The sequence below is a fragment of the Ascaphus truei genome, chromosome 3 (assembly GCF_040206685.1).
Source record: "Ascaphus truei isolate aAscTru1 chromosome 3, aAscTru1.hap1, whole genome shotgun sequence".
Classification (NCBI taxonomy): Eukaryota; Metazoa; Chordata; class Amphibia; order Anura; family Ascaphidae; genus Ascaphus; species Ascaphus truei.
This window is the reverse complement of record NC_134485.1, coordinates 421,296,823-421,321,412: the sequence shown is the minus strand read 5'-3', so window position 1 is coordinate 421,321,412 and position 24,590 is coordinate 421,296,823. Positions and strand designations below refer to the sequence as shown.

The following is a 24,590-nucleotide window of genomic DNA, read 5'->3' as shown; positions in this document are numbered from 1 at the left end:
GTATAGACTAGTGATTAAAACTAGTATAAAACTTTATGGATGTGCATCTCCACTTTAGTAAAGCAACATACACAACTTCCCCCCCCTGGTTAGTGAGCTGCTTGCTGGCTGGTTATACTGCATGAAGCTATTAGAGGAGATAAAGAGGTGGGGGTTACGGAAGAACAGGACCTTAAACACCTTTTTACCGGGGGTCATTCACTAGGCAGAACACAGGAGTGGAATAAAATTGAGTTTATTCTGATAAAATACGCAGACATGTATGTATGTCTTTATTTATATAGCGCCATTAATGTACAAAGTGTTTCACATTAGTAATACAAGTAACAATCATATAAATAACAAATAATACAAATAACAGAACTTGGGAATAAGTGCTTCAGACATAAAAGTAACATTTAGGAAGAGGAGTCCCTGCTCCGAGGAGCTTACAATCTAATTATGGCTACTTAGCTGCCAGGGACCCACGGTTTTCAGGGGTAACTAGTCGGGCTTCACCTTTATTTTGAAGAATGGCTACAACCTACTGTCACAGTGCTTACTTTATAATCGTCATAATAATTTCTTGCATCCTTTTTCTCTCTTATTTCTTCGTTACTTAAATCATCCACGTCTGGCCTGGGCTAAACCTGCATCAAGTGTGAGAAACGCTGTTGACACCTGATGGGATGAGAGGTGACTGGATCCAAAGCTTGTTAGAACATTTTAGTCTGAGGTAAACAAGGCTGTCCTATGGTCTCCTATCCAAATAATCAGCATTTAGAAATAAAACGGTATACGGTTCCGTACGCCAGTGGTGCTGAACTCCAGTTCTCAGGGTTCCACCAACAGGTCAGGTTTTAAGTATATCCCAGCTTCAGCACAGGTGGCTCAATCTGGCACAGTCTTTGATTGAGCCACCTGTGCTGAAGTAGGGATATCCTGAAAACCTGATCTGTTGAGAACTGGAGTTGAAAATAAGTTAACAAAACACACAGAACCCCAGCAAGCTCTTTTTGGGAACCCCTGAGCCCCCCAAAAATATATATATGTATATAAGTGTCAAAATGGAGTGCTATTGAGCGTGGCATATGTATACAACAAACGACAGAGAAGCCCAATGATACATCCAATATGACAAAAATACACAGTAAAATACTAATATATTCTCTTGAAAAAGGGTCATTTAGTTTAACCCTTTGGCCAAAGCGTTGTAAACTTGCGAGCCACGACAAGGCAGACTGGAGAACTGGAGTTGGCCACCCCCCCTGCCGTAATACGGTAAAATATACATCATCTGAGTAGGAACAAATTAAAATGAGTATCTCAGAAACGTTCTAGTGCATGTTTGGTAACTAGTAGAGGACATTCAACTACAGAACCAACTGAATCCACAAGAGAATGTGGAAGATGTCATCAAGGTGAAGGAACCTGCATAGAAACAAAAGCTCTGTAACAGCGTAGTGCACGTCTAGCAATTATGTCGCTATTGAAATGCAGACTTCTTAATACCTGACAAAGAGACGTGAGATGTCTTGGAAGCTGATGGAAAACAACATTAGTAAGCAGTAAACAGTAGAAGGTATCATTGGAAACGTACCTGTATTCTATACCACTAAAACATACTTATAGAAGGTTACACAAGCCAGTTAAATTATAGCTAAGTGGTAAAAGCTCATTTTTGGAAGCGGATGAACGTGGTTGAAATTCCAGTGTCAGTTGCGCCTGTGACCTTGGACAAGCCACTTCCTCTCTCTGAGCCTCAAGCAACCCATTTAGGTTGCAAGCTTTTTGTGGCAGGGATACACCGTTCCTGCAAAATATTGATCCAGTCCGGCACCTTGACCCATCCAGAGAATGAAAATGACACTCATTGGGCGTTGCTCCAAAAACCGGTGCAAATTGTATCACGCATATTGCTCACATCATACCCTTGTATCCTATAGGGGAATGCTACAGGTTATTCTGAAGCACCCTAATGTATGTTTATATACAGTAGTGTTATCCAGGTACTGTACATAGCCCTTCAAATCAGTCACACGTGACATAATAATATAACATATGAAACCCCTCTTATCTCTAGCCCCCCCGCCCCCTCCCGACTGATAACGGTTGCTGAGGTGGGAGGCCTGAGGCCTCTATTTCTAGTTGATATGCCACACGTGGCGTTGGGTCAGACACATGAAACAACTACAATGGCGTTTGTAATATAACCGGTTTTATACAGCAAGTATAGACACTATTGAATCCTTGTGACCCCTAACAAAGGATCACCACATGCATATTATAACACATCCGCATAACATTCCCCATAAATGCTGTATGTCAGTGTCTTCAGGATGCTGGGCTTCTAGGCCTATGTGATGGGGGTATCTAGGCCTATGTGATGGGGGTATTTGGGCCTATGTGATGGGGGTATTTAGGCCTATGTGATGGGGGTATTTAGGCCTATGTGATGGGGGTATTTAGGCCTATGTGATGGGGTGTATTTAGGGCTATGTGATGGGGTGTATTTAGGGCTATGTGATGGGGGTATTTAGGCCTATGTGATGGGGGTATTTAGGGCTATGTGATGGGGTATTTAGGGCTATGTGATGGGGGTATTTAGGCCTATGTGATGGGGTATCTAGGGCTATGTGATGGGGTATTTAGGGCTATGTCATGGGGGTATTTAGGCCTATGTGATGGGGGTATTTAGGCCTATGTGATGGGGGTATCTAGGCCTATGTGATGGGGGTATCTAGGCCTATGTGATGGGGGTATTTAGGCCTATGTGATGGTGCCGGACACAGTTGGAGCTCTTTAATGCAACAAAGTGTAGCAGGCCTGTAGTTCGCAAAATACTTTGGTACCACTTAAGTAGGGAGAATTTACAGAGGGGTGTATTATGGTAAGTACGACTGCAAGGGGTCAAGGTTGGTGCATGAGATGTATGTCAAACAACACCTTATTTATCGTGAGGAATACATGACATAACATTGCTGTTTATGCCCCATGTCAAGCTGCTAATATACCCAGCCACAGGGGGGCTATTTATTAGAATCTAATAGTGCCGAACGGGCCCTACCGCACGAAACTGTCCATTCAAATCAACGAACGACTTTCGCCACATGCACGGATGTGAGCTTCCTCAGGTCTCACACCAGCAAAATAACTTCAGGTATACTGTGTGGTAATGATAACAATGGGACTTGGATCACTATTACAGGATCGCTGACTGACCTCAGTGCCGCTAACACCGAAGGATTAACACTACGGGGGAGGGGTCCCATTCGGAAGCATGGACCCCCGCACAGCTCCATCACGTCAGGCCCTGTCTCTGGCGCCGCTGACTTTTTCGTGGCGCCGAGGGACAATACGTCTTGTTCCAGCTGTAGGCTTCCTTTAAGCGGATCGGGGCCTTATACAATAAATTACTTTTCTTTTAAAAGAATGTGGAATTGTAAGTCTGTAAATAAAAAGGTACTTTGGATAATAGTTCAAATAAAGTACTGGTCCTCTGGGCTAAGAATGGGCATGTTCGTGGGTTCAAACCCAGGACTTCAAAATTTCCAAGTTAAATTCCAACCGGAACCCGAGAAAGATTGAGTTTGCGAACGAGAAGTTCTAAAATGGATAAGAAGGAGTGACCCTTTGTGAGTGCTCATTTGCATGTCATTACCCAGAATTCCTGGCTGCAGTGGAAGTATTATATGCTAAGAGATAATGGGGAAAGACAGGGTTGCAGAACTGTGTGGGGCGTGAATCTGCTCACAAGTTGTATTTGTATTTGCTGTACGGGAGATCTGGTATTCCTAGTGTAACAGTGTTTCCCCCACCCGGTGGGAGATTTGGCCATTACTGGTCTTGTGGTGCATGATACCTGCTGGTAACAGGAGGGCTAAGCCGTCCGCCGATGATAATGGGGACACAGGACTAGGCTTCTGGGGTTCATAACTTACATATCTCTTTTAGCAGTGCCTCTCCTCCATCTGCCGTAGGCTCCAGGAAAGTGGAGATGATATCCCACGGTAGAAACAGTAACTCTCCCCCCAGTTAGATCACACAGCAGGCAGGAGGTATAACAACAGGAACGGTTTATTACTCTTCTGTACAATACAGGAATAACGGCAGGGTTCTGCCCAAAGCGGTCTCTCAGTTACCCAGGAAGGATGGTCCCTGGACCGTCACTACAGGCCATGGGCACCCGCAGCCGTCCTAGCTCTTCCCTGCTTCTCTAGTAGAAGCAGAGGTATGGTCCACACTCACTCTCTCCCGAAGGGAAGAGGACGAGAGAAGGCCCAATATTCAGCCTCTCTAATGTGTGACTTGCCTTCCTCAAGTGGGGGAAGGCACTACTGAATTTGGGGCAGAACTGCCCTTAAGTATAGCCAGGAAGAGGGAACCAGGTCTAGCTTATGATTGGTCAGGCCCAGGCCTGATGTCACCATGCAGTTCCTCATTGTGGGAAAACCCCATATCAACTACTGGCAACCTGATTGTACCAGGACTTACTGCCAGCACAAGGGCAGAATAGTAACTATCAGGTGACCTGGCTACACTAGATAAAGTCCTTGTGTTACCTGTGTGATGGTGCTCACCTGTAGGTTTACAGAAGGCTGAGTCTCCACTGTTGGTGTTTGGGAGTAGCAACAGGACAGGGTTTCAGCATTCCTCTCTCTGTTCAGCGCCTCCATCCTGCAGTGACCCTATTAGAAACAGGGGTAACCCCCACAGGCACTCCTTCCTCCATAGAACACAACGCAGTGATGGAACAACTTAGATCTTTATTGCAGGTGATCTCAGCTCATCTCCCATGTAAGAGAGGTACAGATCACAGGCACTTCACTAACCTATACCTCGCAGCTTGCAGGCATCTTTCCTGGGCCAGCGCGTTGCTCACAGGACCCTTCCCTGGAATCAGCCCAAGGAGCTTGAGGCCCCAAGAACCTATCCTCAGCTCCCTTACCCCCTGATGGGGTAAGAGAAATCCAGCCACCTCTCTAAGGAGAGGCTATCTGGAACAGAACCACTAAATTTAGCAGGATGCCATGTTTTATACCACAGAGGAGGGGCCAACTCCTTGGGCCCGGTAAGAGGATAGCACCCCTCCAGGAAACCCACCCCCAGGGTCACATGCTCCAACGGTCCCCAGCTAGCATCTGGAGACCGCAACAAATGATCTATCCCATGGTGATCACACAGGCTGTCTCATGTTATGAGGGATTTAACCCCAACACTGCCTGCTCCTTACCAGGACTAAGGCTGAGTCCAGGGTCAGCGCTTAGGCGCTGACCCGTGCTGAGGCGCGCTGACGCTTGTCAGTGAGCCCCTGCAGCCGCAATGAGAGTGGCTTTAGCAGGGGCTCGCGCACGCGTCCGCAGGCGTAGGTCTTACCAGATTTCTAGTTTGAGCGCTCACGGGAGCGCAGGGCCGGTCACGTGAGCGGTTCGCCCAATGAGAGCAAACCAGCTCTGTGATGTCACTGCCTCGCCCCACGACACACCCCCGGACAGCGCGCGAACTAAGGCCAGGGAAAGCACCCACTTTCCCTCAGCCTCAGCGCGCCTCCGCACGGCTGCAGTCACCATGGACTCAGCCTAACAGTGTTGGGGCCAGAGAAATAAGTAGCCAGGGGTACTAGGCTACATTTAAAATTAAAAAAATAAACAAATGTAGTTCCAGCAAAACCAAAACACAAAAAGTGTTTGGAACCAAAACCGCAGTGAAAGTGTCACCTAAGGCGGGGATTATGATCCCTGCGCGGCTGCGTGAGAACGAGCGCGCCACCGCGCGCACTCCTGCAGCCCAAGCGGTTTGTGAGCTTGGCTGCAGGAGATCGAAGACGGGTTGTGAACGCGTGGCGGACGCGTCACGAAGCTGGTTCGCCCTCATTGGCTAAACCAGCTCACGTGCGCTGGCGGCTGGCGGCATGCGGCACGCGGCAGCCGCCTGAAAACACAAAATGTGTTGTATTTTCAAAACGCGGCCGCGTCAACGCTCCTCTCCGCCTGTAGGCGCCCAGGCACGGGGGAAGGTCCCATAAGAAAATACAGCAAGAGTGCTTGCCGGGTGGGCGCACGCAAGCTCGTGCACGCAGCGATGCCTGCACCATAATCTGGGCCTTTCTCTGTACCCACTACTAGCATCACACTTCAACCCATCTCAGAACAAGCGCTGTCCCAGGAGACTGATTCATCCTCAGCCTGGCCCAGAAGATCCCCTCTCCTGGCCTCATGTGACACAGGGGAAAAGTGAGGATTTTCTGGGGTGCGTTATTTACAAACTTACAAATCCTCTTTCCCTTTGAAGAAATGCACATTTATTAAAGAGAACCTCCCTCCATCCCTTTGGCTCAATCAGTCCCTGCTTCAGCACAGGTGGCCCAATCAGTCCCTGCTTCGGCACAGGTGGCTCAATCAGTCCCTGTTGCAGCACTCTCCTGTGCTCCATTGCCTGGCACTGTAGTCTCTCTCCTCCCCCTTCCCCCCTCACTCCTCGCTCTCTGCAGCCTCCTCTCTCTCTGCAGCCTCCTCTCTCTCTCTCTGCAGCCTCCGCTCTCTCTCTCTCTCTCTGAAGCCTCCTCTCTCTCTCTCTCTGCAGCCTCCGCTCTCTCTCTCTGCAGCCTCCGCTCTATCTCTCTGTAGCCTCCGCTCTCTCTCTCTGCAGCCTCCGCTCTCTCTCTCTGCAGCCTCCTCTCTCTCTCTCTCTGCAGCCTCCGCTCTCTCTCTCTGCAGCCTCCGCTCTCTCTCTCTGCAGCCTACTCTCTCTCTCTCTCTGCAGCCTCCGCTCTCTCTGCAGCCTCCTCTCTCTCTCTCTCTGCAGCCTCCTCTCTCTCTCTCTGCAGCCTCCTCTCTCTCTATCTCTCTCTCTGCAGCCTCCTCTCTCTCTCTCTCTGCAGTCTCCTCTCTCTCTATCTCTCTCTCTGCAGCCTCCTCTCTCTCTATCTCTCTCTCTCTCTCTCTCTCTCTGCAGCCTCCTCTCTCTCTCAGCCAGTGAAGGGTTAATGTACACTATCAGAAACACAACACAAAGGGGGCGTGGCCATCCGCGCTGCACGTGCACGCCACTGCCATTCCATTGGCCAAGCTGGGATGCCCGCGGCGGCTTGCAAGCCAATCAGATCGGCGCACGCGCCTCCTCTCCCGCGTCAGTTGCCGGGCGCCAAAACTGTCTCCGTAATTTTACAGTACGCCGGAGGCGCGGGGGCACCGAGACGAGCGGCGCAGGGAGAGCGGTGACTGCGATACACCGCGGCGGGAGCGTTAACGGGTAGCGGTGCAAAGGCGGGGTATCGGGGGACAGTCCCTAGGCCCCAACCTCCTGTATTCGGGCCATGGACGAGCTCTACCTGGAGAATATTGACGAGTTCGTCACGGATCAAAATAAAATAGTAAGCGGTGGCAAGGCCGGTGTGATCCCCAAGTGAGGGGGAGGGGGGAAATGTGTGACCCCCAGTGAGAGGGGGAGGGGGGGAATGTGTGACCCCCAGTGAGAGGGGGAGGGGGGGAATGTGTGACCCCCAGTGAGAGGGGGAGGGGGGGAATGTGTGACCCCCAGTGAGAGGGGGAGGGGGGGAATGTGTGACCCCCAGTGAGAGGGGGAGGGGGGGAATGTGTGACCCCCAGTGAGAGGGGGAGGGGGGAATGTGTGACCCCCAGTGAGAGGGGGAGGGGGGGAATGTGTGACCCCCAGTGAGAGGGGGAGGGGGGGAATGTGTGACCCCCAGTGAGAGGGGGAGGGGGGGAATGTGTGACCCCCAGTGAGAGGGGGAGGGGAGGAATGTGTGACCCCCAGTGAGAGGGGGGGGGAAATGTGTGACCCCCAGTGAGAGGGGGGGGGAATGTGTGACCCCCCAGTGAGAGGGGGGGGGGGGGGAATGTGTGACCCCCCAGTGAGAGGGGGGGGGAGAATGTGTGACCCCCCAGTGAGAGGGGGGGGGATGTGTGACCCCCCAGTGAGAGGGGGGGGGATGTGTGACCCCCCAGTGAGAGGGGGGGGGAAATGTGTGGCCCCCCAGTGAGAGGGGGGGGGAAATGTGTGGCCCCCCCAGTGAGAGGGGGGGGGAAATGTGTGGCCCCCCAGTGAGAGGGGGGGGGGAATGTGTGGCCCCCCAGTGAGAGGGGGGGGGAAATGTGTGGCCCCCCAGTGAGAGGGGGGGGGAAATGTGTGGCCCCCCAGTGAGAGGGGGGGGGAAATGTGTGGCCCCCCAGTGAGAGGGGGGGGGGGAAATGTGTGACCCCCCAGTGAGAGGGGGGGGAATGTGTGACACACACAACATATGATTACACACAACATATGATTTTATCAATGTTCAAACTTAATATATTGATAAAGTGTAATTTATTTCCAGACTAATCTGAGTCAGTGAGCAGTCTTGTATTGTATGTCTTTATTTATATAGCGCCATTAATGTACATAGCGCTTCACAGTAGTAATACTTGTGGTAACCAAATAAATAACAGATAATATAAATAACAGATCATGGGAATAAGTGCTTTAGACATAAAAGTAACATTAAGGAAGAGGAGTCCCTGCCCTGAGGAGCTTACAGTCTAATTGGTAGGTAGGGAGAACGTACAGAGACAGTAGGAGGGAGTTCTGGTAAGTGCGTCTGCAGGGGGCCAAGCTTTATGTATCATGTGTTCAGACTAGCCACAGTGCTATTCATATGCGTCTTTAAGCAAGTGTGTCTTAAGTTGTGTCTTAAAGGTGGATAGAGAGGGTACTGAGGGGAAGGGCATTCCAGAGGTGTGGGGTAGTCAGTGAAAAAGGTTTAAGGCGGGAGAGGGCTTTAGATACAAAGGGCGTAGAAAGAAGACATCCTTGAGAAGAACGCAAGAGTCTGGATGGTGCATAATGAGACATTAGGGCTGAGATGTACAGTAAGGAGGGGCAGAAGAGTGTAAAGCTTTAAAAGTGAGTAGAAGAATGGTGTGTGAGATGCAGGATTTGATCGGAAGCCAGGAGAGGGATTTCATGAGGGGAGATGCTGAGACAGATGTAGGAAAGAGTAGAGTGATTCTGGCAGCAGCATTTAGGATAGATTGTAGGGGAGACAGGTGAGAGGCAGGAAGGCCGGACAGCAGGAGGTTACAGTAGTCAAGACGGGAGAGAATGAGGGCCTGAGTCAGAGTTTGAGCAATAGAGGAACGGGCGTATCTTTGTTATATTGCGGAGGAAAAAGCGACAGGTTTTAGAACTGTTTTGAATGTGAGAGGCGAATGTGAGAGAGGAGTCGAGTGTGACCCCTAGGCAGCATGCTTGGGCTCACAGAATGAAGAGTAACTTCGTACACTGATCTGTCCCCACATGTTTGGATCACAATAAATGTAATGAATAACTTTACATCTGTAATATTTTCTGTTTGCAGGTGACGTACAAATGGCTGAGCCAGACTCTGGGTGTTCATGTCAACCAAGCGAAGCAGTGAGTAATGTGACACCAGCTGTCTTCTTCTTTTCACAAGACTTAGCAAGTTGAATCTCATTGTAAAACTATTCCTTTTTCTTATTTAAATAATGTTTCTTTATACTGAAAGGCCATTGCTCTTTTGACAACATTTAAAACGTTGTTTGAAAACTGTGCTCAGCAGCAAGATTTCTAGGCCTCCCCCTCACAGAATAACATTTAGGGGGGCAATTCTCTGGCAAAAAAACTGCACTATATGTATAAAAAAATGTAAAATATATATTTTTTCGGCAATACATCGGGCGCAATGTTTGTGCCCCAGAATTGTCCCACTTTTGCCTTGATACTGTAAGCCCCAGAACGCTTTGTCAGAAACACAATGTACTGCTATCTTGGCTACTTATTAAAATGTTGGTTGTGTGTGTGTATATATTTATTTGGTGTTGTAGTGGCTGATCCATGGCACCTGAAAGGGTTAAACCATATTTTTGTTCTGGCTTTTCAGGATGCTCTTTGATTACGTGGAGAGGAAGCGGAAGGAGAACTTAAGTGCTCAGGTGCATGTCACATACTTGGTGACTGGAAAATGTATTCAGAATGGTTACCCTGTGAGTATTTGCAATCCACGAGCTATCTGATCATGGTATTTTCATTCTTCTTTCTATGCCTTTTTATACAGGGATGTTTTTCACCTGACTGTGGCAGTAAAACATGACCCTGAACGTTTAGCAATGTTGTAGACAAGTGGTGCTCAACTCCAGTCCTCAAGCACCCCTCCCCCAACAGGTCAGGTTTTCAGGATATCCCTGCTTCAGCAGAGGTGGCTCAATCTTCGACTGAGACACTGATTGAGCCACCTCTGCTGAAGCTGGGATACTTGCACATACTATAGGAAGATACTCATCCCCCTGAAGTTCGGGGCCAGTTTTTCTTTTCTGGCATTGGGTAGAGGGGATATCCAACCATTCGTCTTTGCAGTTCTACTTCTGCAGGAGTTTCAATTTGGATAGTCTCAGGATCTTGCCTCTTCTCCCCACCAAGTTGTTGGTGGCGGAGGTTGGAGCTCCACAGGTGGCTGGTTGTCCCTGTAGGGGGCGTGAGAGAAGCAGGCTCTCAGTGATTCGCTGGCAGGAGAGTGGGATGGCAAAGCAGAAGCGTGGCTGATCTTATAGAGCCGCTGACTGCACCTCCGGCTGCATATGATTGATGGTGTCAGTAGGAAATCTGTCAGTCACAGGATAAGCAGCACGGGAAGCTAGGACTGCCTTTCTAAGCACCTTTTTTGTGAGATATCTTAGGCCCGTTCTATAGTGCCGGGCGCGCGGAATTCTAGTTGGCTGACACCAGTCGGCCTTTCTATAATGGCGCCGCGCGCGCACGGCAAGGAGAGTAGAACCGGCCGACGGACAAAGAAGAAAGAAAGAAATCGCGCTACTACCGCCACTGAAAGTGTGTGTGTGTGTGTGTGTGTGTGTGTGTGTGTGTGTGTGTGTGTGTGTGTGTGTGTGTGTGTGTGTGTGTGTGCGTGTGTGTGTGTGTAAGTAAATTATTTCAGGATTTATTTAAAATACACATACATACACACGCACAGTATATACACAAAACGTGTGCAGCACGCGCCAATGCCTAGGCATCTAATTCAGACCTAGTACAAGAGAGGATTGCATATGTCCTAATCCAGTACTCTAGTGGATGTTGGGGCTGGTGAGAAATGGTTATGTGATGTAACTCGCTTTCCCAAATTCAATAGATTTGTAAGATAGTAAATGTTAAACAATTTGGGGAAAAGACCAGCCCTGGAGGGGAAGTCTGTAAACACGGCTGAAAGAAAAAGCCGTAGTAAAGGTTCCATCCCAATAAAGAGGGCAAGGCTTATATTGAAAGCGTTTGACCACATCCTCAGATTTCAGTCTTTCAGTAGTGATCCAGGCAATAGAAAGAAGACCTTGGTCAATCAACCTGACACTGGCGTGTCACACGCGAGACATTACAAGGTCAGTAATGGTTAATACATAGTAGATGAGGTTGGAAAAAGACATACCGTACGTCCATGAAGTTCAACCTATGCTACATTTAGATGACAGATACTTTATCCTATATTTGTACTTACAGTATATTGATCCAGAGGGAGGCAAACAAAAAACCCCAGTGACTTATCATCTAATATCTCATAAGGGGAAAAATTAATTCCTTACTGACTCCAAATATTGGCAATCGGATTACTCCCTGGACCAATATCCTGCCCATGTTTACTTATGTGGTATATCCCTGTATACCTTTCCTTTCCAAAAAGATGTCCAACCTTTTTTAAAACTGTCAGATTCACCCTACCCAAGATCTTGCATTCTTTTAAATACATTTGGACACCCACTGTGGCAGAGTATTTCTTCCCTAAGTAAGGGTAAGATCAATGATCAGGTTGGAAAACTCCTTGTTCAGGCTGGGAGAATAATTGGGAGGTCGGGGACGTGTGGACCGAAGCTACTGCAGATTGCCTTCTTCGGGTTCTGCTTCCCGAAATTGCACCCCATAAAGCTTGGCATTATTCACCGCCTCGTGACTTAGTGGCTACAACATAAAGTTCCAGCTGGTTTTTCTAGAGGTGATCGCGTTCTGCAGCACAGAACATGTGTAATGGGTGACAGAGCAGTCAAGTGATCACAAATGCCTGAGGGGCTTTGGCACTCAGGCTTAAGTGTCTCCTTGTATTTGTGTGCATGATTAATAAAGAAAGTAATTGTATATTGTATCTGAGTAATTTTTCAAACTAGGGAAGTACTCAAGACTAATGAGGAGGGGCTCCAGGTTGGAGAGCCTCTGCTCAATGCCAAAAACTCTACTAGTGATGAAGTGTTTCAGTACCTAAAGGATGTATTTGCTAATGCCTTATAAAGCTGAGCACTAGTACTGTTCTTTTTCATCCAGCGTGTGCTGCTGTCTAACTATTTCCCTACCTCCTCCTTATGATTAATGAAATGCCTATAATCATATACGGCAAGTTATTTAATATATGTAGTTACTGTAGAACTGACTTTGACTCTCTTTAGGATGTGGAATGTCTAGATCTCCATTAACCAGTCCATAGGATGTTTTCTCATTCTAATCAGAATGGTTAAAGGTTTTCACATTTAATACTTTATGCGTTTTATCTATTTTTGTATATCTATATCTGTAGTTTCCAATTTATTTGTTTTGTTAAGGAACCACAAGTAAAATTCTGAGGAACCCCCAACCACCCTTAAAGCAACTCCTATATGTGATCAGATGCATTGTAAATTCTTCTGTATTTGATACAATTTTCAAATGACCAGAAAATTGCAGGGAACCTTTTAGTGACGCCCGGGGAACCCAAGGGTTCTGAGAAACCCTGGTTGAAAAACACTGATCTATATCATCAAACTGCATAGCATGACAACCTATTACTGAAAAAGGGAATTCAAGTTTTCTTTTGTTTAAAAAAAAATAAAATAAATTAAACTGTACCATACAATTACACAATAGTATAAATAGTTACTGTGGAGTTTCTATGGCTGGGGATGGCCAACTCCAGTCCTCATGAGCCACCAACAGGTCAGGTTTTAAGGATACCCCTGCTTGTTGACTGAGCAACCTGTTCTGAAGCGGGGATATCCTTAAAACCGGAACAGGTTGCTCAGTCAACGAGCAGGAGTATCCTTAAAACCTGACCTGTTGGTGGGTCATGTGGACTGGAGTTGGCCACTACTACTGTTGAGCATTTCTGGAGTATTCCTGATTAAAATGTTACGCCTTTATACCAGCCTCAGCACCCACTGTCATTTTGTCTGCTACCTTTTTAAGAACACAACACATTGTAATCGTATCTAACATTCTGCTATTCTTTTAGTTTCACAAGGTAGCCATAGTGAAGGAAGAGAAGTTGGAAGGTAAGTAATGAATTGTGCTTTATAAGGCCTATACAAACTTAAGGTCCATATTTCTTTGTACAAGCCCTTGTGGCCTAATCAGATGTCTTTCCTTAATGTGTTTTTTCGGTTGTAGTTCAGTTTCTTGAGTTATTTCTCTTTGAGAGGAGTCGATTTCTTTGTAGGTTGGTACCTTTTTTTTAATAGGCCAACTTGAGTCCTTCATGGATGAAATGATAATGTGCAGAGCCTTCAAAAACACATCATATTTCTCTGAGTTTACTGCTTGGAAAGTGCATCCAGGTGATGCACTGAATCTATATGTCTGAATATTTAGTAAAGACCCCAACAGGAAGATTACCCCACACAGGGTATTTTTATCCAACTTTATTAAAGTAAGGTTTGTAGTAGCTTAAGTATACAACACATTCATCCTCCTGCGTGAAGTTGAATAAGCTTCAATTTAAAACTATATATGTAATGTATGTATGTGTGTATATCTCTCTATCTCTCTATCTTGAGGTCCCACAAGGACCTATACAACCGATGTAGCTCCTTAGCACAATATTTTTTTAGCATTGTTTGCATAGGCGTAATGTTCACTTGAAAAGATTTCACTCTCCGTTTTATTTCCGCAGCCACGAAAGCAAAGCTGGAGTTGATTGCAAGTGTGCATATGTACAGCATCCAAAAAGCTGTGCTGAAGGACAGCGGTCCTCTCTTCAACACCGACTATGACATCGTCAAGAATAATCTCCAGAACTGCAACAAGTGCGTTGGTACCCACCCAGTAAAGATAAATACTTTAGAGTTAGATTTTAAACCTGTATGGGGCACCTATTTTCTCATAGGTGGGTGTTAGGAGGTTAATCTTTAAGCAGCAATTCCACCCATTATTATTTTAAATACAGAGCTGTCCCCTGGAACTGAATGGTGCTTTTATTTTTTAGGTTTTTAGACCCCTGGTTCTTGAGATAATTAACGGACTAGTTGCTAGTATTCCTTCCTGGATATTCATAGATGGCACCCTCGGTCATCCATTAGGGAGCAGCAACATTTAGACCATTGAGTTGCTTGTGGTCATTTTGATTGACTGGATTGCATCAAATGCTGGCAACTAAGCTGTTATCTCAGGAGAACCTTAGGGAGCAGGGTCCCCGGAGCTATATATGGTGGTTCAGTTTCAGAGGGTCCCCAGTCACATTTTAGGCACCAATTATTGGACGTGCTACCGTGTATAACTGTAGCAAGTATCTCTACGCACTTAAACCCATCTCTTTTTTTTTTTTTTTTAATTTATTTTATTTTTTTTTAGTATATTTTAATCAGTGCAAGATTCTAGATAAGTGTGTGTAATCTATCATACTAATAATATTTGTTTTTTTTGCACTCTATGCTTTAGTCTGCCACATAATTTAGTGTATTGAAGGGCACATCATGTTCATTCCCCAGAGATAAATCTTTTATGCTGAAATTTAAAGCAATATTAGGTTTTTAATGAACGTTGAACAATTGTCAATGCTTAATCCTATCCCAAAAATCTGGCAGCCTTCCAATAATCACAACTAATGATGCCCATCAAGGGTCGATACGCACACTCCACTTTCAGTGTTGAGACCAAATGCAGTTGTAGCAGGATTATTTTTGGAGAGAAGTGGTAAAAAAAATATATGTCGGTATTTGTTATCTTTGTTCATTGTTACATATGTTATTTCTTCATACCTTCTAGGTATAGTGCCATTCAGTGTCCGGAGGCTGTATTGAGGTCCCCTGAGGAAATCTCCCAGCTCCAGAAGACCTCTCCGCTAAATGACATGGGGACCCAGGAAGTGCATGTAACCAATGGGCGCTCACTGCCTGCGGCTAAGGCTGTCTCCCAGCAGCCGAAGGGCATCATGGGAATGTTCTCAAGACCAACCTCAAAACCCCAAGAAGCTCATAAAGAAACTAAAGCAGAAGCCAAGGAACCAGCTGTAAGTTGGCTTTATTTTTAGACTACGGTGCGCACTCTGTAGCGGTTTAGTGTCAGTCACGTGATTCTCAAGTGAGAATTATAGCAGCCACGCATGAGGAGCCGGGGACAAACCACGTACAGTAACGAGAGCGAAACGTGGGTCAAGGGTAGGGAGTCACTGTCGACGTCACGTATTATGCGACTGACACCATTCCGCCGAGATCGGTAACCTGGCAGCCTGCGCACGGGATACTCGTTACATTGCAACAGGCGTTCTCTGATTCAACTGTCGGACCAGGGGTAAGATCAGCCACAGCTTAGCATTTCCCCTACCCTCTACCCCACTTGTATTGTACAGTTGTATGTAGGGTCAGAGTTATATTTAAATTGGTCCGTTCACTTTTAATCACCCTATATCCATTAACTGCCAGCACGAACAGCCGTAAATTTCTGACAATTAGCAGGCATTGTTTGTTAGGAGCAGCAACCGTCAACACTCATTTGTGTTACTAGTCGTCTACATAGTGAATTTGCACCAGCCACAATTAGGCAGTGGATATCGCATGTTAGGAACATTTATTTTTATTTATTTTCATGCTCTTTTCTCCTATAGCCGCCGAATCGGCGGATTTGCCATTTATGGCAATCCACCCTGCAACCCCTTGTAGTAGTCATTGTATATGTATACACAGGGAACTGACTCATATAACAGAGGTCTAGCATTACCTTAGTCACATGTGACTTCATAGACTTGACTGTATGCGCACCCTGTCTCCTAGCGGATTATTAGCTACAGCACTATCTGTGCTATTCAGGCACCGCTATCCTCCATATACTATATAGGATTTTTTTTGTCTCCCTACTCGGCCAATACTGTTTACAGAGTTTTGAGTGAATGCAATTTGGGGTCTTTCCTGTTGCGTGACAGGACCTCCTTTTTCTGTTCTCTCTGGCTACCACCCTAGTGCACCTACTCTGTACCAACCATCCATAATTCTAGGTTGAGCGAGTATCACTCTCTCTTGTCTCTCACCCCTGCAGTTAAACCATATCCAAAAATGCAGACAGGGTTCTTTGCAGAAGACCATTTCAAATCCTCATTAAATGTGTCCTCTGCCGATGGTACAGTCCTGTCTACATATTATTATTTTTTTGCTTATTTCTAGGCAGCTACAGCAAGCAGCAAACCATCTAGTAAAAGCAATGCCATGAACAACTTCTTTGGGAAGGCTGCTTTAAGTGAGTAGCACAAGTTTTTGGTTTCACCTAGGTAAATATTGCAGCACGGAGCATACATTGTGGGTGTACTTGATTGCTATATTGGGGAGGAAGGAAGGCCTGTGGATCTGTGTACCTTCCTATTAACAGCCTTCAAGTTCTGTAATGCATTGTGTGCATGGTTGGTATGATTATAAATAAGATGTAATCTCATAGGCAAAATTAAGGAAACTTCATCCATGAGTCAAGCTGTCAAAGAGGAAAAACCTGCGACGTCTCCGCCTCCTGCCCCTGTTCGTGATTTGCCTCTTGTCATCGTCCATGATGTGCCTCCCCCAGAGAAACCGGTAAAGCAAAGTGAGCCAGCAAAAGCCCTACCAAAGGCTAGAAAAAGGTAACACGGCACAGCCATTCCATCTAAAAACTCACACTGCTAAGGATCAGATGCTGTCGTTATACTTTAAGAAATCTGAGGTTTTAAAAGCTCTGTATTATTTATATATACAGTGGCGCGAGAGTCTGTGAACCCCTTAGGATTTTCACATATATCAAACCTAAAATGTTATTAGATCTTAATCTAAGTCCTAATGACACACAAATATGATACTTTTTCAACATTTATTTATCCACAAATGAGTCAACGTTCAATATTCATATGTGAAAAAAGTATGTGAACCTTTAGGCTGCTTGAGCGGTGACATCACCAACTCCAAGCATGAGCGCTCGGCTGTCCTGCAATAATTTGAGAATTAAGGGAGGGGGTGTGTCATTGCCTGGATTGTGTGTATGCGTCTGGCTTTCCCTTCAATCTCTCCCCCCCCCCACCCCCCTCCCTCCATTGCTCGCTGGCAAATCTCCATGCTGATTGGTTACTGAATGGTCAGGTGACCATTCTCAGCACTTGGAAATCAAATTTTAAACAGAAAGTAAATAATTTCTGCATGTTTTTAATTTGGTCCGGAACGATACAAATTGGATGATTTTGCCAGGGTAGGCACCGTTGTGATGTCAGTCGGAGGAAGGCGCTATGCTTGATTCTTCCATGATGCTTCTATTTGTTTTCCATGAACAGCCGGATGAAAAGGGCAGCAATGTGTGACGGGGATGAGGAAGAGGATAAACTAGTGAAAAAGAGAAGGCGGATCAAACGGCCCCAGTCTGACAGCAGTGAGGATGAGGGTAAGTTCTGAACCTGTGGGTACGATGAAGGTGATTTTTGAGATTCTGCTTTTGTTCCTAGTCTCTGGCATTGTGGGTCTGCTAGACTTGAGCTGAATGTAAAAGCTCCTCTCGCTGCGTAACAATTGGTGGGATGTGTTGTGAAAGCGGGTGAAGTGGCCATGGGACAAGCCTTTTACTAATACTACCATCCAGCAATTACGCTGTATTTGTTTTGTGCTGATCATGGGTTTGTATAATAAAGCTTATGGTTAGAAACACACTATTTTTGTGGGTGGTAAAAACATTTGACCACCGTAGGAGGCATGCTGGAAAGATTAACATTTTTAGTATTTTAAATGAGTGGCTACCATGTAGTCTGCATGAAATCCTTATCCTGCTAGATTATTATTCTGCCTTTGTCCCTGTCCTCGAGCCTATCCTTGGGTATAATCTACCTTCTGCTGATGGTTTTCTCATTCTCACACCCACACAAAGCGCGTCGCTTGGCTGCAGTGCTCCCTGACATGGCTTGTTGAGCAGCCAGCCAAAGCATAGCATCACTTCAAAGATGAAGTGGCTGCCTTTGTCACCCAGCTCTTTCCACGTCAGGGTACCACGCGGTGCCAGCTCTTTGTAGCCTGGTGGAAGCCTTCACACCAATCGCTCCCTTTTGATGTGCTGTTTGTTTTCTTCACTGTCCCACCAAGCATTGGGATTTGGTCACAGCTGGACTCGCCTCTTGTATTAATAAGCACTGGCAGCTGCCACTGTGCCTGGAGCAGTCTGCATTTGGAAAGGCGTGTAAGGGCCTCCCTGCACAGTCATAACTCTCAGCCCCAGTGCTGCCCTGTAACACAGAGTCTGCGTCAGTGCACTGTATCTCTGCTCTCGTCCCCCTCTCACCTCACCACACTGCGCTTCATTACAGAGCCGTGTCACTTCTTGCTGAGCTGGAAAAGGTCACTGGTTCCCAGCTTGTCAGAAATCATTTGTTGGTGAAATGCTTCAGTCACAGTGAGCCTGAGTAATTTGGCTGGATTAATTATTAATGTGAGGTGTTGCTAAGTTTAGTGCTTTCTATTAACGTTCTCTGTGCTTAACAAGTATCACTCTGATTCTGCATTCTAGTTCTTTACACGTACACACACATCCCAGATATAGGGTGTAAATCTGGCGTATTTCTGACAAGTTTCCTCTTTGTCTTGTCACATAATGTTTATTGATTATTGTATATTGCCATTTATAGGCAGGAACAATTCTGGTGTCGGGGAAGTTGTAGTCTTGCTGAGTTTTATTTCTGCATCTGTTCACAAGTATGGTGAAAATCTAAAATCTAAGCAGTGTGAGAGCCTAAAATCTAGCAGTGTGAGAGCCTAAAATCTAAGCAGTGTGAGAGCCTAAAATCTAGCAGTGTGAGAGCCTAAAATCTAAGCAGTGTGAGAGCCTAAAATCTAAGCAGTGTGAGAGCCTGTATACAGTCGAATGAGCTCTCCAGCTTGAAACAGAGGCTCTATAGGGTACCCATGTTGCGCTGCGAGTCAAAGTGGCTTTTGGGTGCTTGGCAGGTTTCGGTGGGAACCAGCACTGGCAGTTCAGGGATTTTATAAATTAAGGAAGCGCTATGTACATTAATGGCGTTGTATAAATAATAACATACATACTAAAACTATGAAACACTGGCAGCATCTCAGTTATAGATATAATAGGGATGTTTAAACAATCTGTACAGTAAGTAAGCTTCATTGTATAGACAAAAAAAGGGTTTGGATGAATACCAGGAAAGGGTCTTGGCACTGATGCAAAGGGAGAATGAAAGATGAGAAGTGATTATCCATATCAAACTCAGCAGGGAGAAAGTCCAGGAGGATAGGGAGAAGTAGTGACTGGTTTAGCTGAATGACCGTTAATAAGGCTCCTATTTAATGCTGATTTTATTTCATGCAGAACCGTACACAGCATATGCAGAACCGTACACCGTATATGCAGAACCGTACACCGTATATGCAGAACCGTACACAGTATATGCAGAACCGTACACCGTATATGCAGAATCGTACAATAGAGATCTATATATCTATCATATATATTTTTTCTGTAGCTGTTCCTCCTTCTCGTGAAATGAAGACTCCATCTCCTCCTCCTGCTGCTGCTCCTCAATACGTAACGAAAACGGAGGCAGAGTCCCAGGTAAGGCCGGGCCAGACCATTTTACTGTTTGTTTATTCCTGAGAAATTGCACGCTGATATCTTTAAAATGTTGTTTTCGGCACAATGATAACTTGCTCAATACGTCAGTTGCAAAAGCACACTGGCCATACATTGTGCATGAAGTTGCCGTACATTTTATTATGATGCACACTAAGGGGCAGATGCTACAGAGCTCTGTTAAATAGGGGCAAATAACGTGACGTTTATCTAAATAGATAACGGATGTCATTTTGTCTGCGTTTAACAGGTATCCCCAAATCTAAATATATGCAAAAATAACAGCGGTTGGTGATCTCCTAAGCACAGGTTCAACGCCATTTGAAGTTGGCACTGTTGTATGGGGCGCAATTAAATAATAAAATAAATAACATGTTTCCTCACCCCCTGACCTAAGTAACGTAACATCCCTGCGTTAACTGCTCTACTAACGTCCGTTATAGTAATGCAAGGGCTTGTTACGGCTGAAAATGGCACTTAACAGAGCGTTGGTGAGCTTTGACGATGCCCATTAGCACTTAGATATTGACGTCTAGTTAAGTCAACAACTGAGCATTGTGGATCTGCGCCTAAGGCTACGGTTATAGCGACGGCGACATAATGCTGCAGTCGCTAGAAAAATCAAATTGAGATGATTTCCAGCGAGCGCGACCAAGCCGTCTGTTCGCGCTTGCTATAAGCGCACGCGACGGCAGCAATGCATTTGTTTTGGCGCGACATGCTGTCACCGGCACTATATAAGCGCAGCCTAAGCGTTGCACTTTTATATGAATCTACCTATTAAGTTGACAGTTTTCTGAGATGCTGTTGAATACAAAAGCAGCACTCTGAATAACCATGGAAGCCTGTCAGGCAACACAAGGCATGATCAAATACTTCAATCTATGCTTTGAGTGAGAGGATGATATGTAGGTTTGTGTTATTTGAATGTTTATGCTCTTTTCCTTTACAAAGATTGTGGTATCAAGGAAGTGTATCCGCATAAGGCAATAACTGGTTTTGAAGTTGTAGAGGCAAAAGTCATTAACTACATTGAGTACTGAGGAAAAGGCGATTTTAAATGTTCTCTTTGACAGAGGAAAAAATCTGTATTTAAAAGGAAGGTATTTTGATATGACCAGTTCCAAAGATTAGGTGCCTTAATGAGTTTTTTTTCATAGAAATATCATGACATTTCAAGTCAGGACGTGCATTTTAATGAGTTACTTCTACAACGACTAGAATTATGGTGGGACTGAAGTCTTCACCAGAGGTTGAAATTGTTGACGCGCGCGTAACTTGCTAGCACCGGACCACCCCAGCCACTAGTCCACTATGGGGGGCCAGCGTAGGAGAACTGTGGCTCTTGAAGAAATTCTTTGGAAGTAAAGCCGTCAATCACTGTTAAAGCTTCTCCAGCAATACTTTGCACTGCGCTGTGCAAGGCATTTTGGGGCGCAGCTTAGGGAAGCAGAGCAGTCGCTCACCACTCTGCTTCCCGAAGACGCCCTTCAGGAGCCGCGGTCTGCATCACACCAAATGTTTTGTTCCGTCCTGGGTGTGGTTTCTCAAGCTGTGTAGGTGTATAGAAGAGGATTTGTATATTAAATATATACATATGCAGAGGGTGTTGCACAAGTGCCTGTCAGTGACCACAGTAACGCCACTTAGTATAAAAGGAGCCTGACAATTGGTACTGGTAGTTCTTGCCATGAAGAAGTTTGAACAATCCATGAAATGTGTAACATCTTCACCTTCTGAGAGATTCCCTCACGTTGCCAGCGTTTTGCATACTTCTAATTGATGCCTGGTCTATATTTTCTGAAAGTTTTTTACTTTTACTTTTTTTTTTTTATGACCAAGGTTAAAATTGCATTTGTGACCAAATACACAACTTTATTTTGAGAAGTTTGTAAAATTACACATTTTAGAAACTCTGGAATACATGATAATTTTTTTCATCAATGTAATGATTTAAATTTGTAGAACATTCTTGGCATAGGTTTGGGGAAAAAAGTTAGTTGACTAAGAAATGTTCTTGCTTATTACACTTCAAAGAGTTTAACCTGGTCTCCTTCACTATACAAAGTATTACACCTATATATTGTGACACTTTCACTGCTACAGCAGTAAAAATAGGAGTGCTTTCCTGCTCAGATGTGGCGTGCAGCAAGTGTAAAGTAGTAGTGATTACCTTCTGTTGGGGGAAAGTGGTGATCTAAACAAACAGAAAATAAAATGGATTTTGCTTTGACCCGTTCTCCGTAGCCACAGCCTGGAGGGAAGAGACGAAAGCGCAGACGTGTTCTAAAACCCAAAACTTTCCTTGACGAAGAAGGGTGTATGGGTAAGATGATGTGTTTACTGATGTATACGCGTGGTTGGGCAGGACTTGCACTGGGAGATCTCATCTGTCCTTTAAAGCATGAATTTTTCAGCACTTGTTTTTGGAGGAAAATCTGCATAACGGTTGCTTTGAAGTAAAAAAATATATTTATTTAGTAATACCTACAAGCATAACTATAGTAACACTGGGTCCCTGTCTCAGAGTACCGCCGGGTCTTGGATTATTAAAGGAACATTTGTAGATGAAGACTTGCCATGCTATTGATCCTTGTGTTTTATTAGGGACTTGCAGCTGTTTGTTTACTATGCTAAACAACTGAATAAGGAGGTGGATTAGGATCGTCATGTCACCAAATAATGTCTCACCAAATAATGTGTGCTCTGCCATTGATATGCCTGGTGGGAAAGGGTTGTGTTGTTGGTTCCTTTGTCATCTGTTTTGTTTTTTTCTTTTATTCCAGTAACTGAAAGGGTGTATGAGAGCGAGTCGTGTACGAACAGCGAAGAAGAGTATCCGAAATCCAAACCAGCAGCGCTAAAGCCGCCTGCAGCAGGAGCCACAAAGCAAGAGACTAAAGCAGAGGCGAAAATATCCAAAAAAGCTGCGGCAGCCAGCAAAGGGAACAGCAAGCAAGCCTCCATCATGGGCTTCTTTCACAAGAAGTGATGCTCCTCTACTGTCGTACTGTTCTTGAAGGCTTCAGTTAGTCTTTTTTTTGTATTAAAGGAGATTGGTTATAATTACCTCCCTGAGGGTCTTGCACGGTCCCTTGGGTTTCGTGTCATACTTGCAAGTTCTGACTTTGATAATTAATTGGGATGCTGAAAAATGGAAGGAATACAAGGTGGATACATTCTCCAACCTGACTTATTTCACAGTATGTCGGCCATTACAGTGATGCAGATTCGTTGGTAAGTCCAACTAGATTGAGTTGATGTACGTGTAGCACTCTCAAAATAAAAATAAAAATCTGGGAAGAATATATTAATGTTATAAAATAAAATATTTTGCACGTGTTGCTAGAAATATCAAAGCAAAAAAGATCTACAAACTCCCCCCTCACCCCCCACCAAAAATGAAGCATCCATTTAATCTTTTTTTGAAGTCTTTCGCGTTTTTGGTTCCTGTGGAAAATATGCAGCCCTCACCTTTTCTCCCCTCTCCTCCCTCTGTTTTCACTGTAAAGCAATTTAGGACATTAACCAGAGAGAAGATGGGAAGGGGTAATGGTGCATTTCTAGTGGACAGTAGGTTCTACATGGTATTATTAACAAACCTATTCGATACAAATCATCAAAAGAATCTGTCCACTGGCCAATTAAACATTAAAAGTGCGATATTTTAATTTTTGTGCAGAATCGATTAAACTAGATTAAATCTATTAAACATCACTTTCCATTAGTTCACTTTGGTCAATGGTGGGACATTCTCTTTAAGTAGGTCTATTCCAAAACGTGCATGAGGGTTTAACAGGTTACAATAACCAACCAGTGTTACAATACAAGCTACTAATGGGTAGAACAGAAATAGATCAGCACGTTTTCTTTGAATCTGCTGGAAGGTCTGCAGCGCCCAATACCACAACTTTCCCGCTGACATTGGAAGAGCAAGTCCTCGCCTTCCGTTCTGATCCGACAGCCCCCTGAGATATGTTGTTCACGTGCCTCCCCTTAAAAACGAGAGAAGGCAGCGATGAGGTCACATGGGCAACCAACGTGTGACATCTGGGAAACATGAGGGCATCCTAAAGGTTAATGGAGCACTGCACTGAAACTGGCAGCTGCCATCCTAGTTGCGTTTGTGTTTTTATTTGTGTATGAAGGTTTTCTGATGACATTCCACTTCATAACTTCGGTAATTGCAAAATAAAAAAAAGTTCTTGTAGAATTGTTTGTTTAGAGGAGGGTGCTTACCAGTCTATATGAGCATGGGCTGTGCTAATCGCACACCTTGGCTAAAGCAGCCAACAACTAGCACTGTCACGGTGGTATAGGCTCAATGTATTTAATTGAATTAAGAGGTGAAATACATAGAAATGGCAACCTAGAAAAGACTCCGTCTATTGCTAGTCACATTGCTAGTTTTTGGCTAGAAATCCACAGATTACACTTTTCTAACAATGCTATATTGGATGTAATACTTTTTTGGGCAGTTTTCTTTGCTACATTACATATAAATAAATGTAATCACTAGAAATTGTAGGGTGTTTTTTTTTTTTTCTCCAGATGTCATGTTTTCAACTGGAACGCTGATGGAGAGTAGAGTACATTGAAAAGTGCCTGCTTTTGATTTTAAAGATGCTCAATTGGATTTTTGTAAAATGTGTGAACTATTGTAAATAAACATGTGACTATATATTTGCTGCGTGAACTTTTTTGAACCGTGTTTAGTCTTTTTAGTGGTCTGCTAGGCAATACATACAGTAGTAATGCTTTTTGCAGACTACGGCAGTCAGGGCTTTGAGCAGATAATC

General features: G+C 45.0%; 1 protein-coding gene across 1 annotated transcript; it reads left to right on the top strand.

Moving 5' to 3' along the window:
* The first annotated feature begins 7,094 nt into the window (after nt 1–7,094).
* Nucleotides 7,095–24,335, top strand: POLD3 (DNA polymerase delta 3, accessory subunit). The gene is made up of 12 exons (XM_075592771.1): nt 7,095–7,351; nt 9,332–9,387; nt 9,875–9,977; nt 13,235–13,274; nt 13,892–14,024; nt 14,983–15,226; nt 16,374–16,446; nt 16,642–16,819; nt 17,498–17,604; nt 19,685–19,773; nt 22,039–22,117; nt 22,578–24,335. Exons 1-12 carry the CDS (start codon nt 7,295–7,297, stop codon nt 22,781–22,783), a joined length of 1,365 nt encoding a protein of 454 aa, XP_075448886.1. The 5' UTR covers nt 7,095–7,294; the 3' UTR covers nt 22,784–24,335.
* Nucleotides 24,336–24,590: the final 255 nt, after the last annotated feature.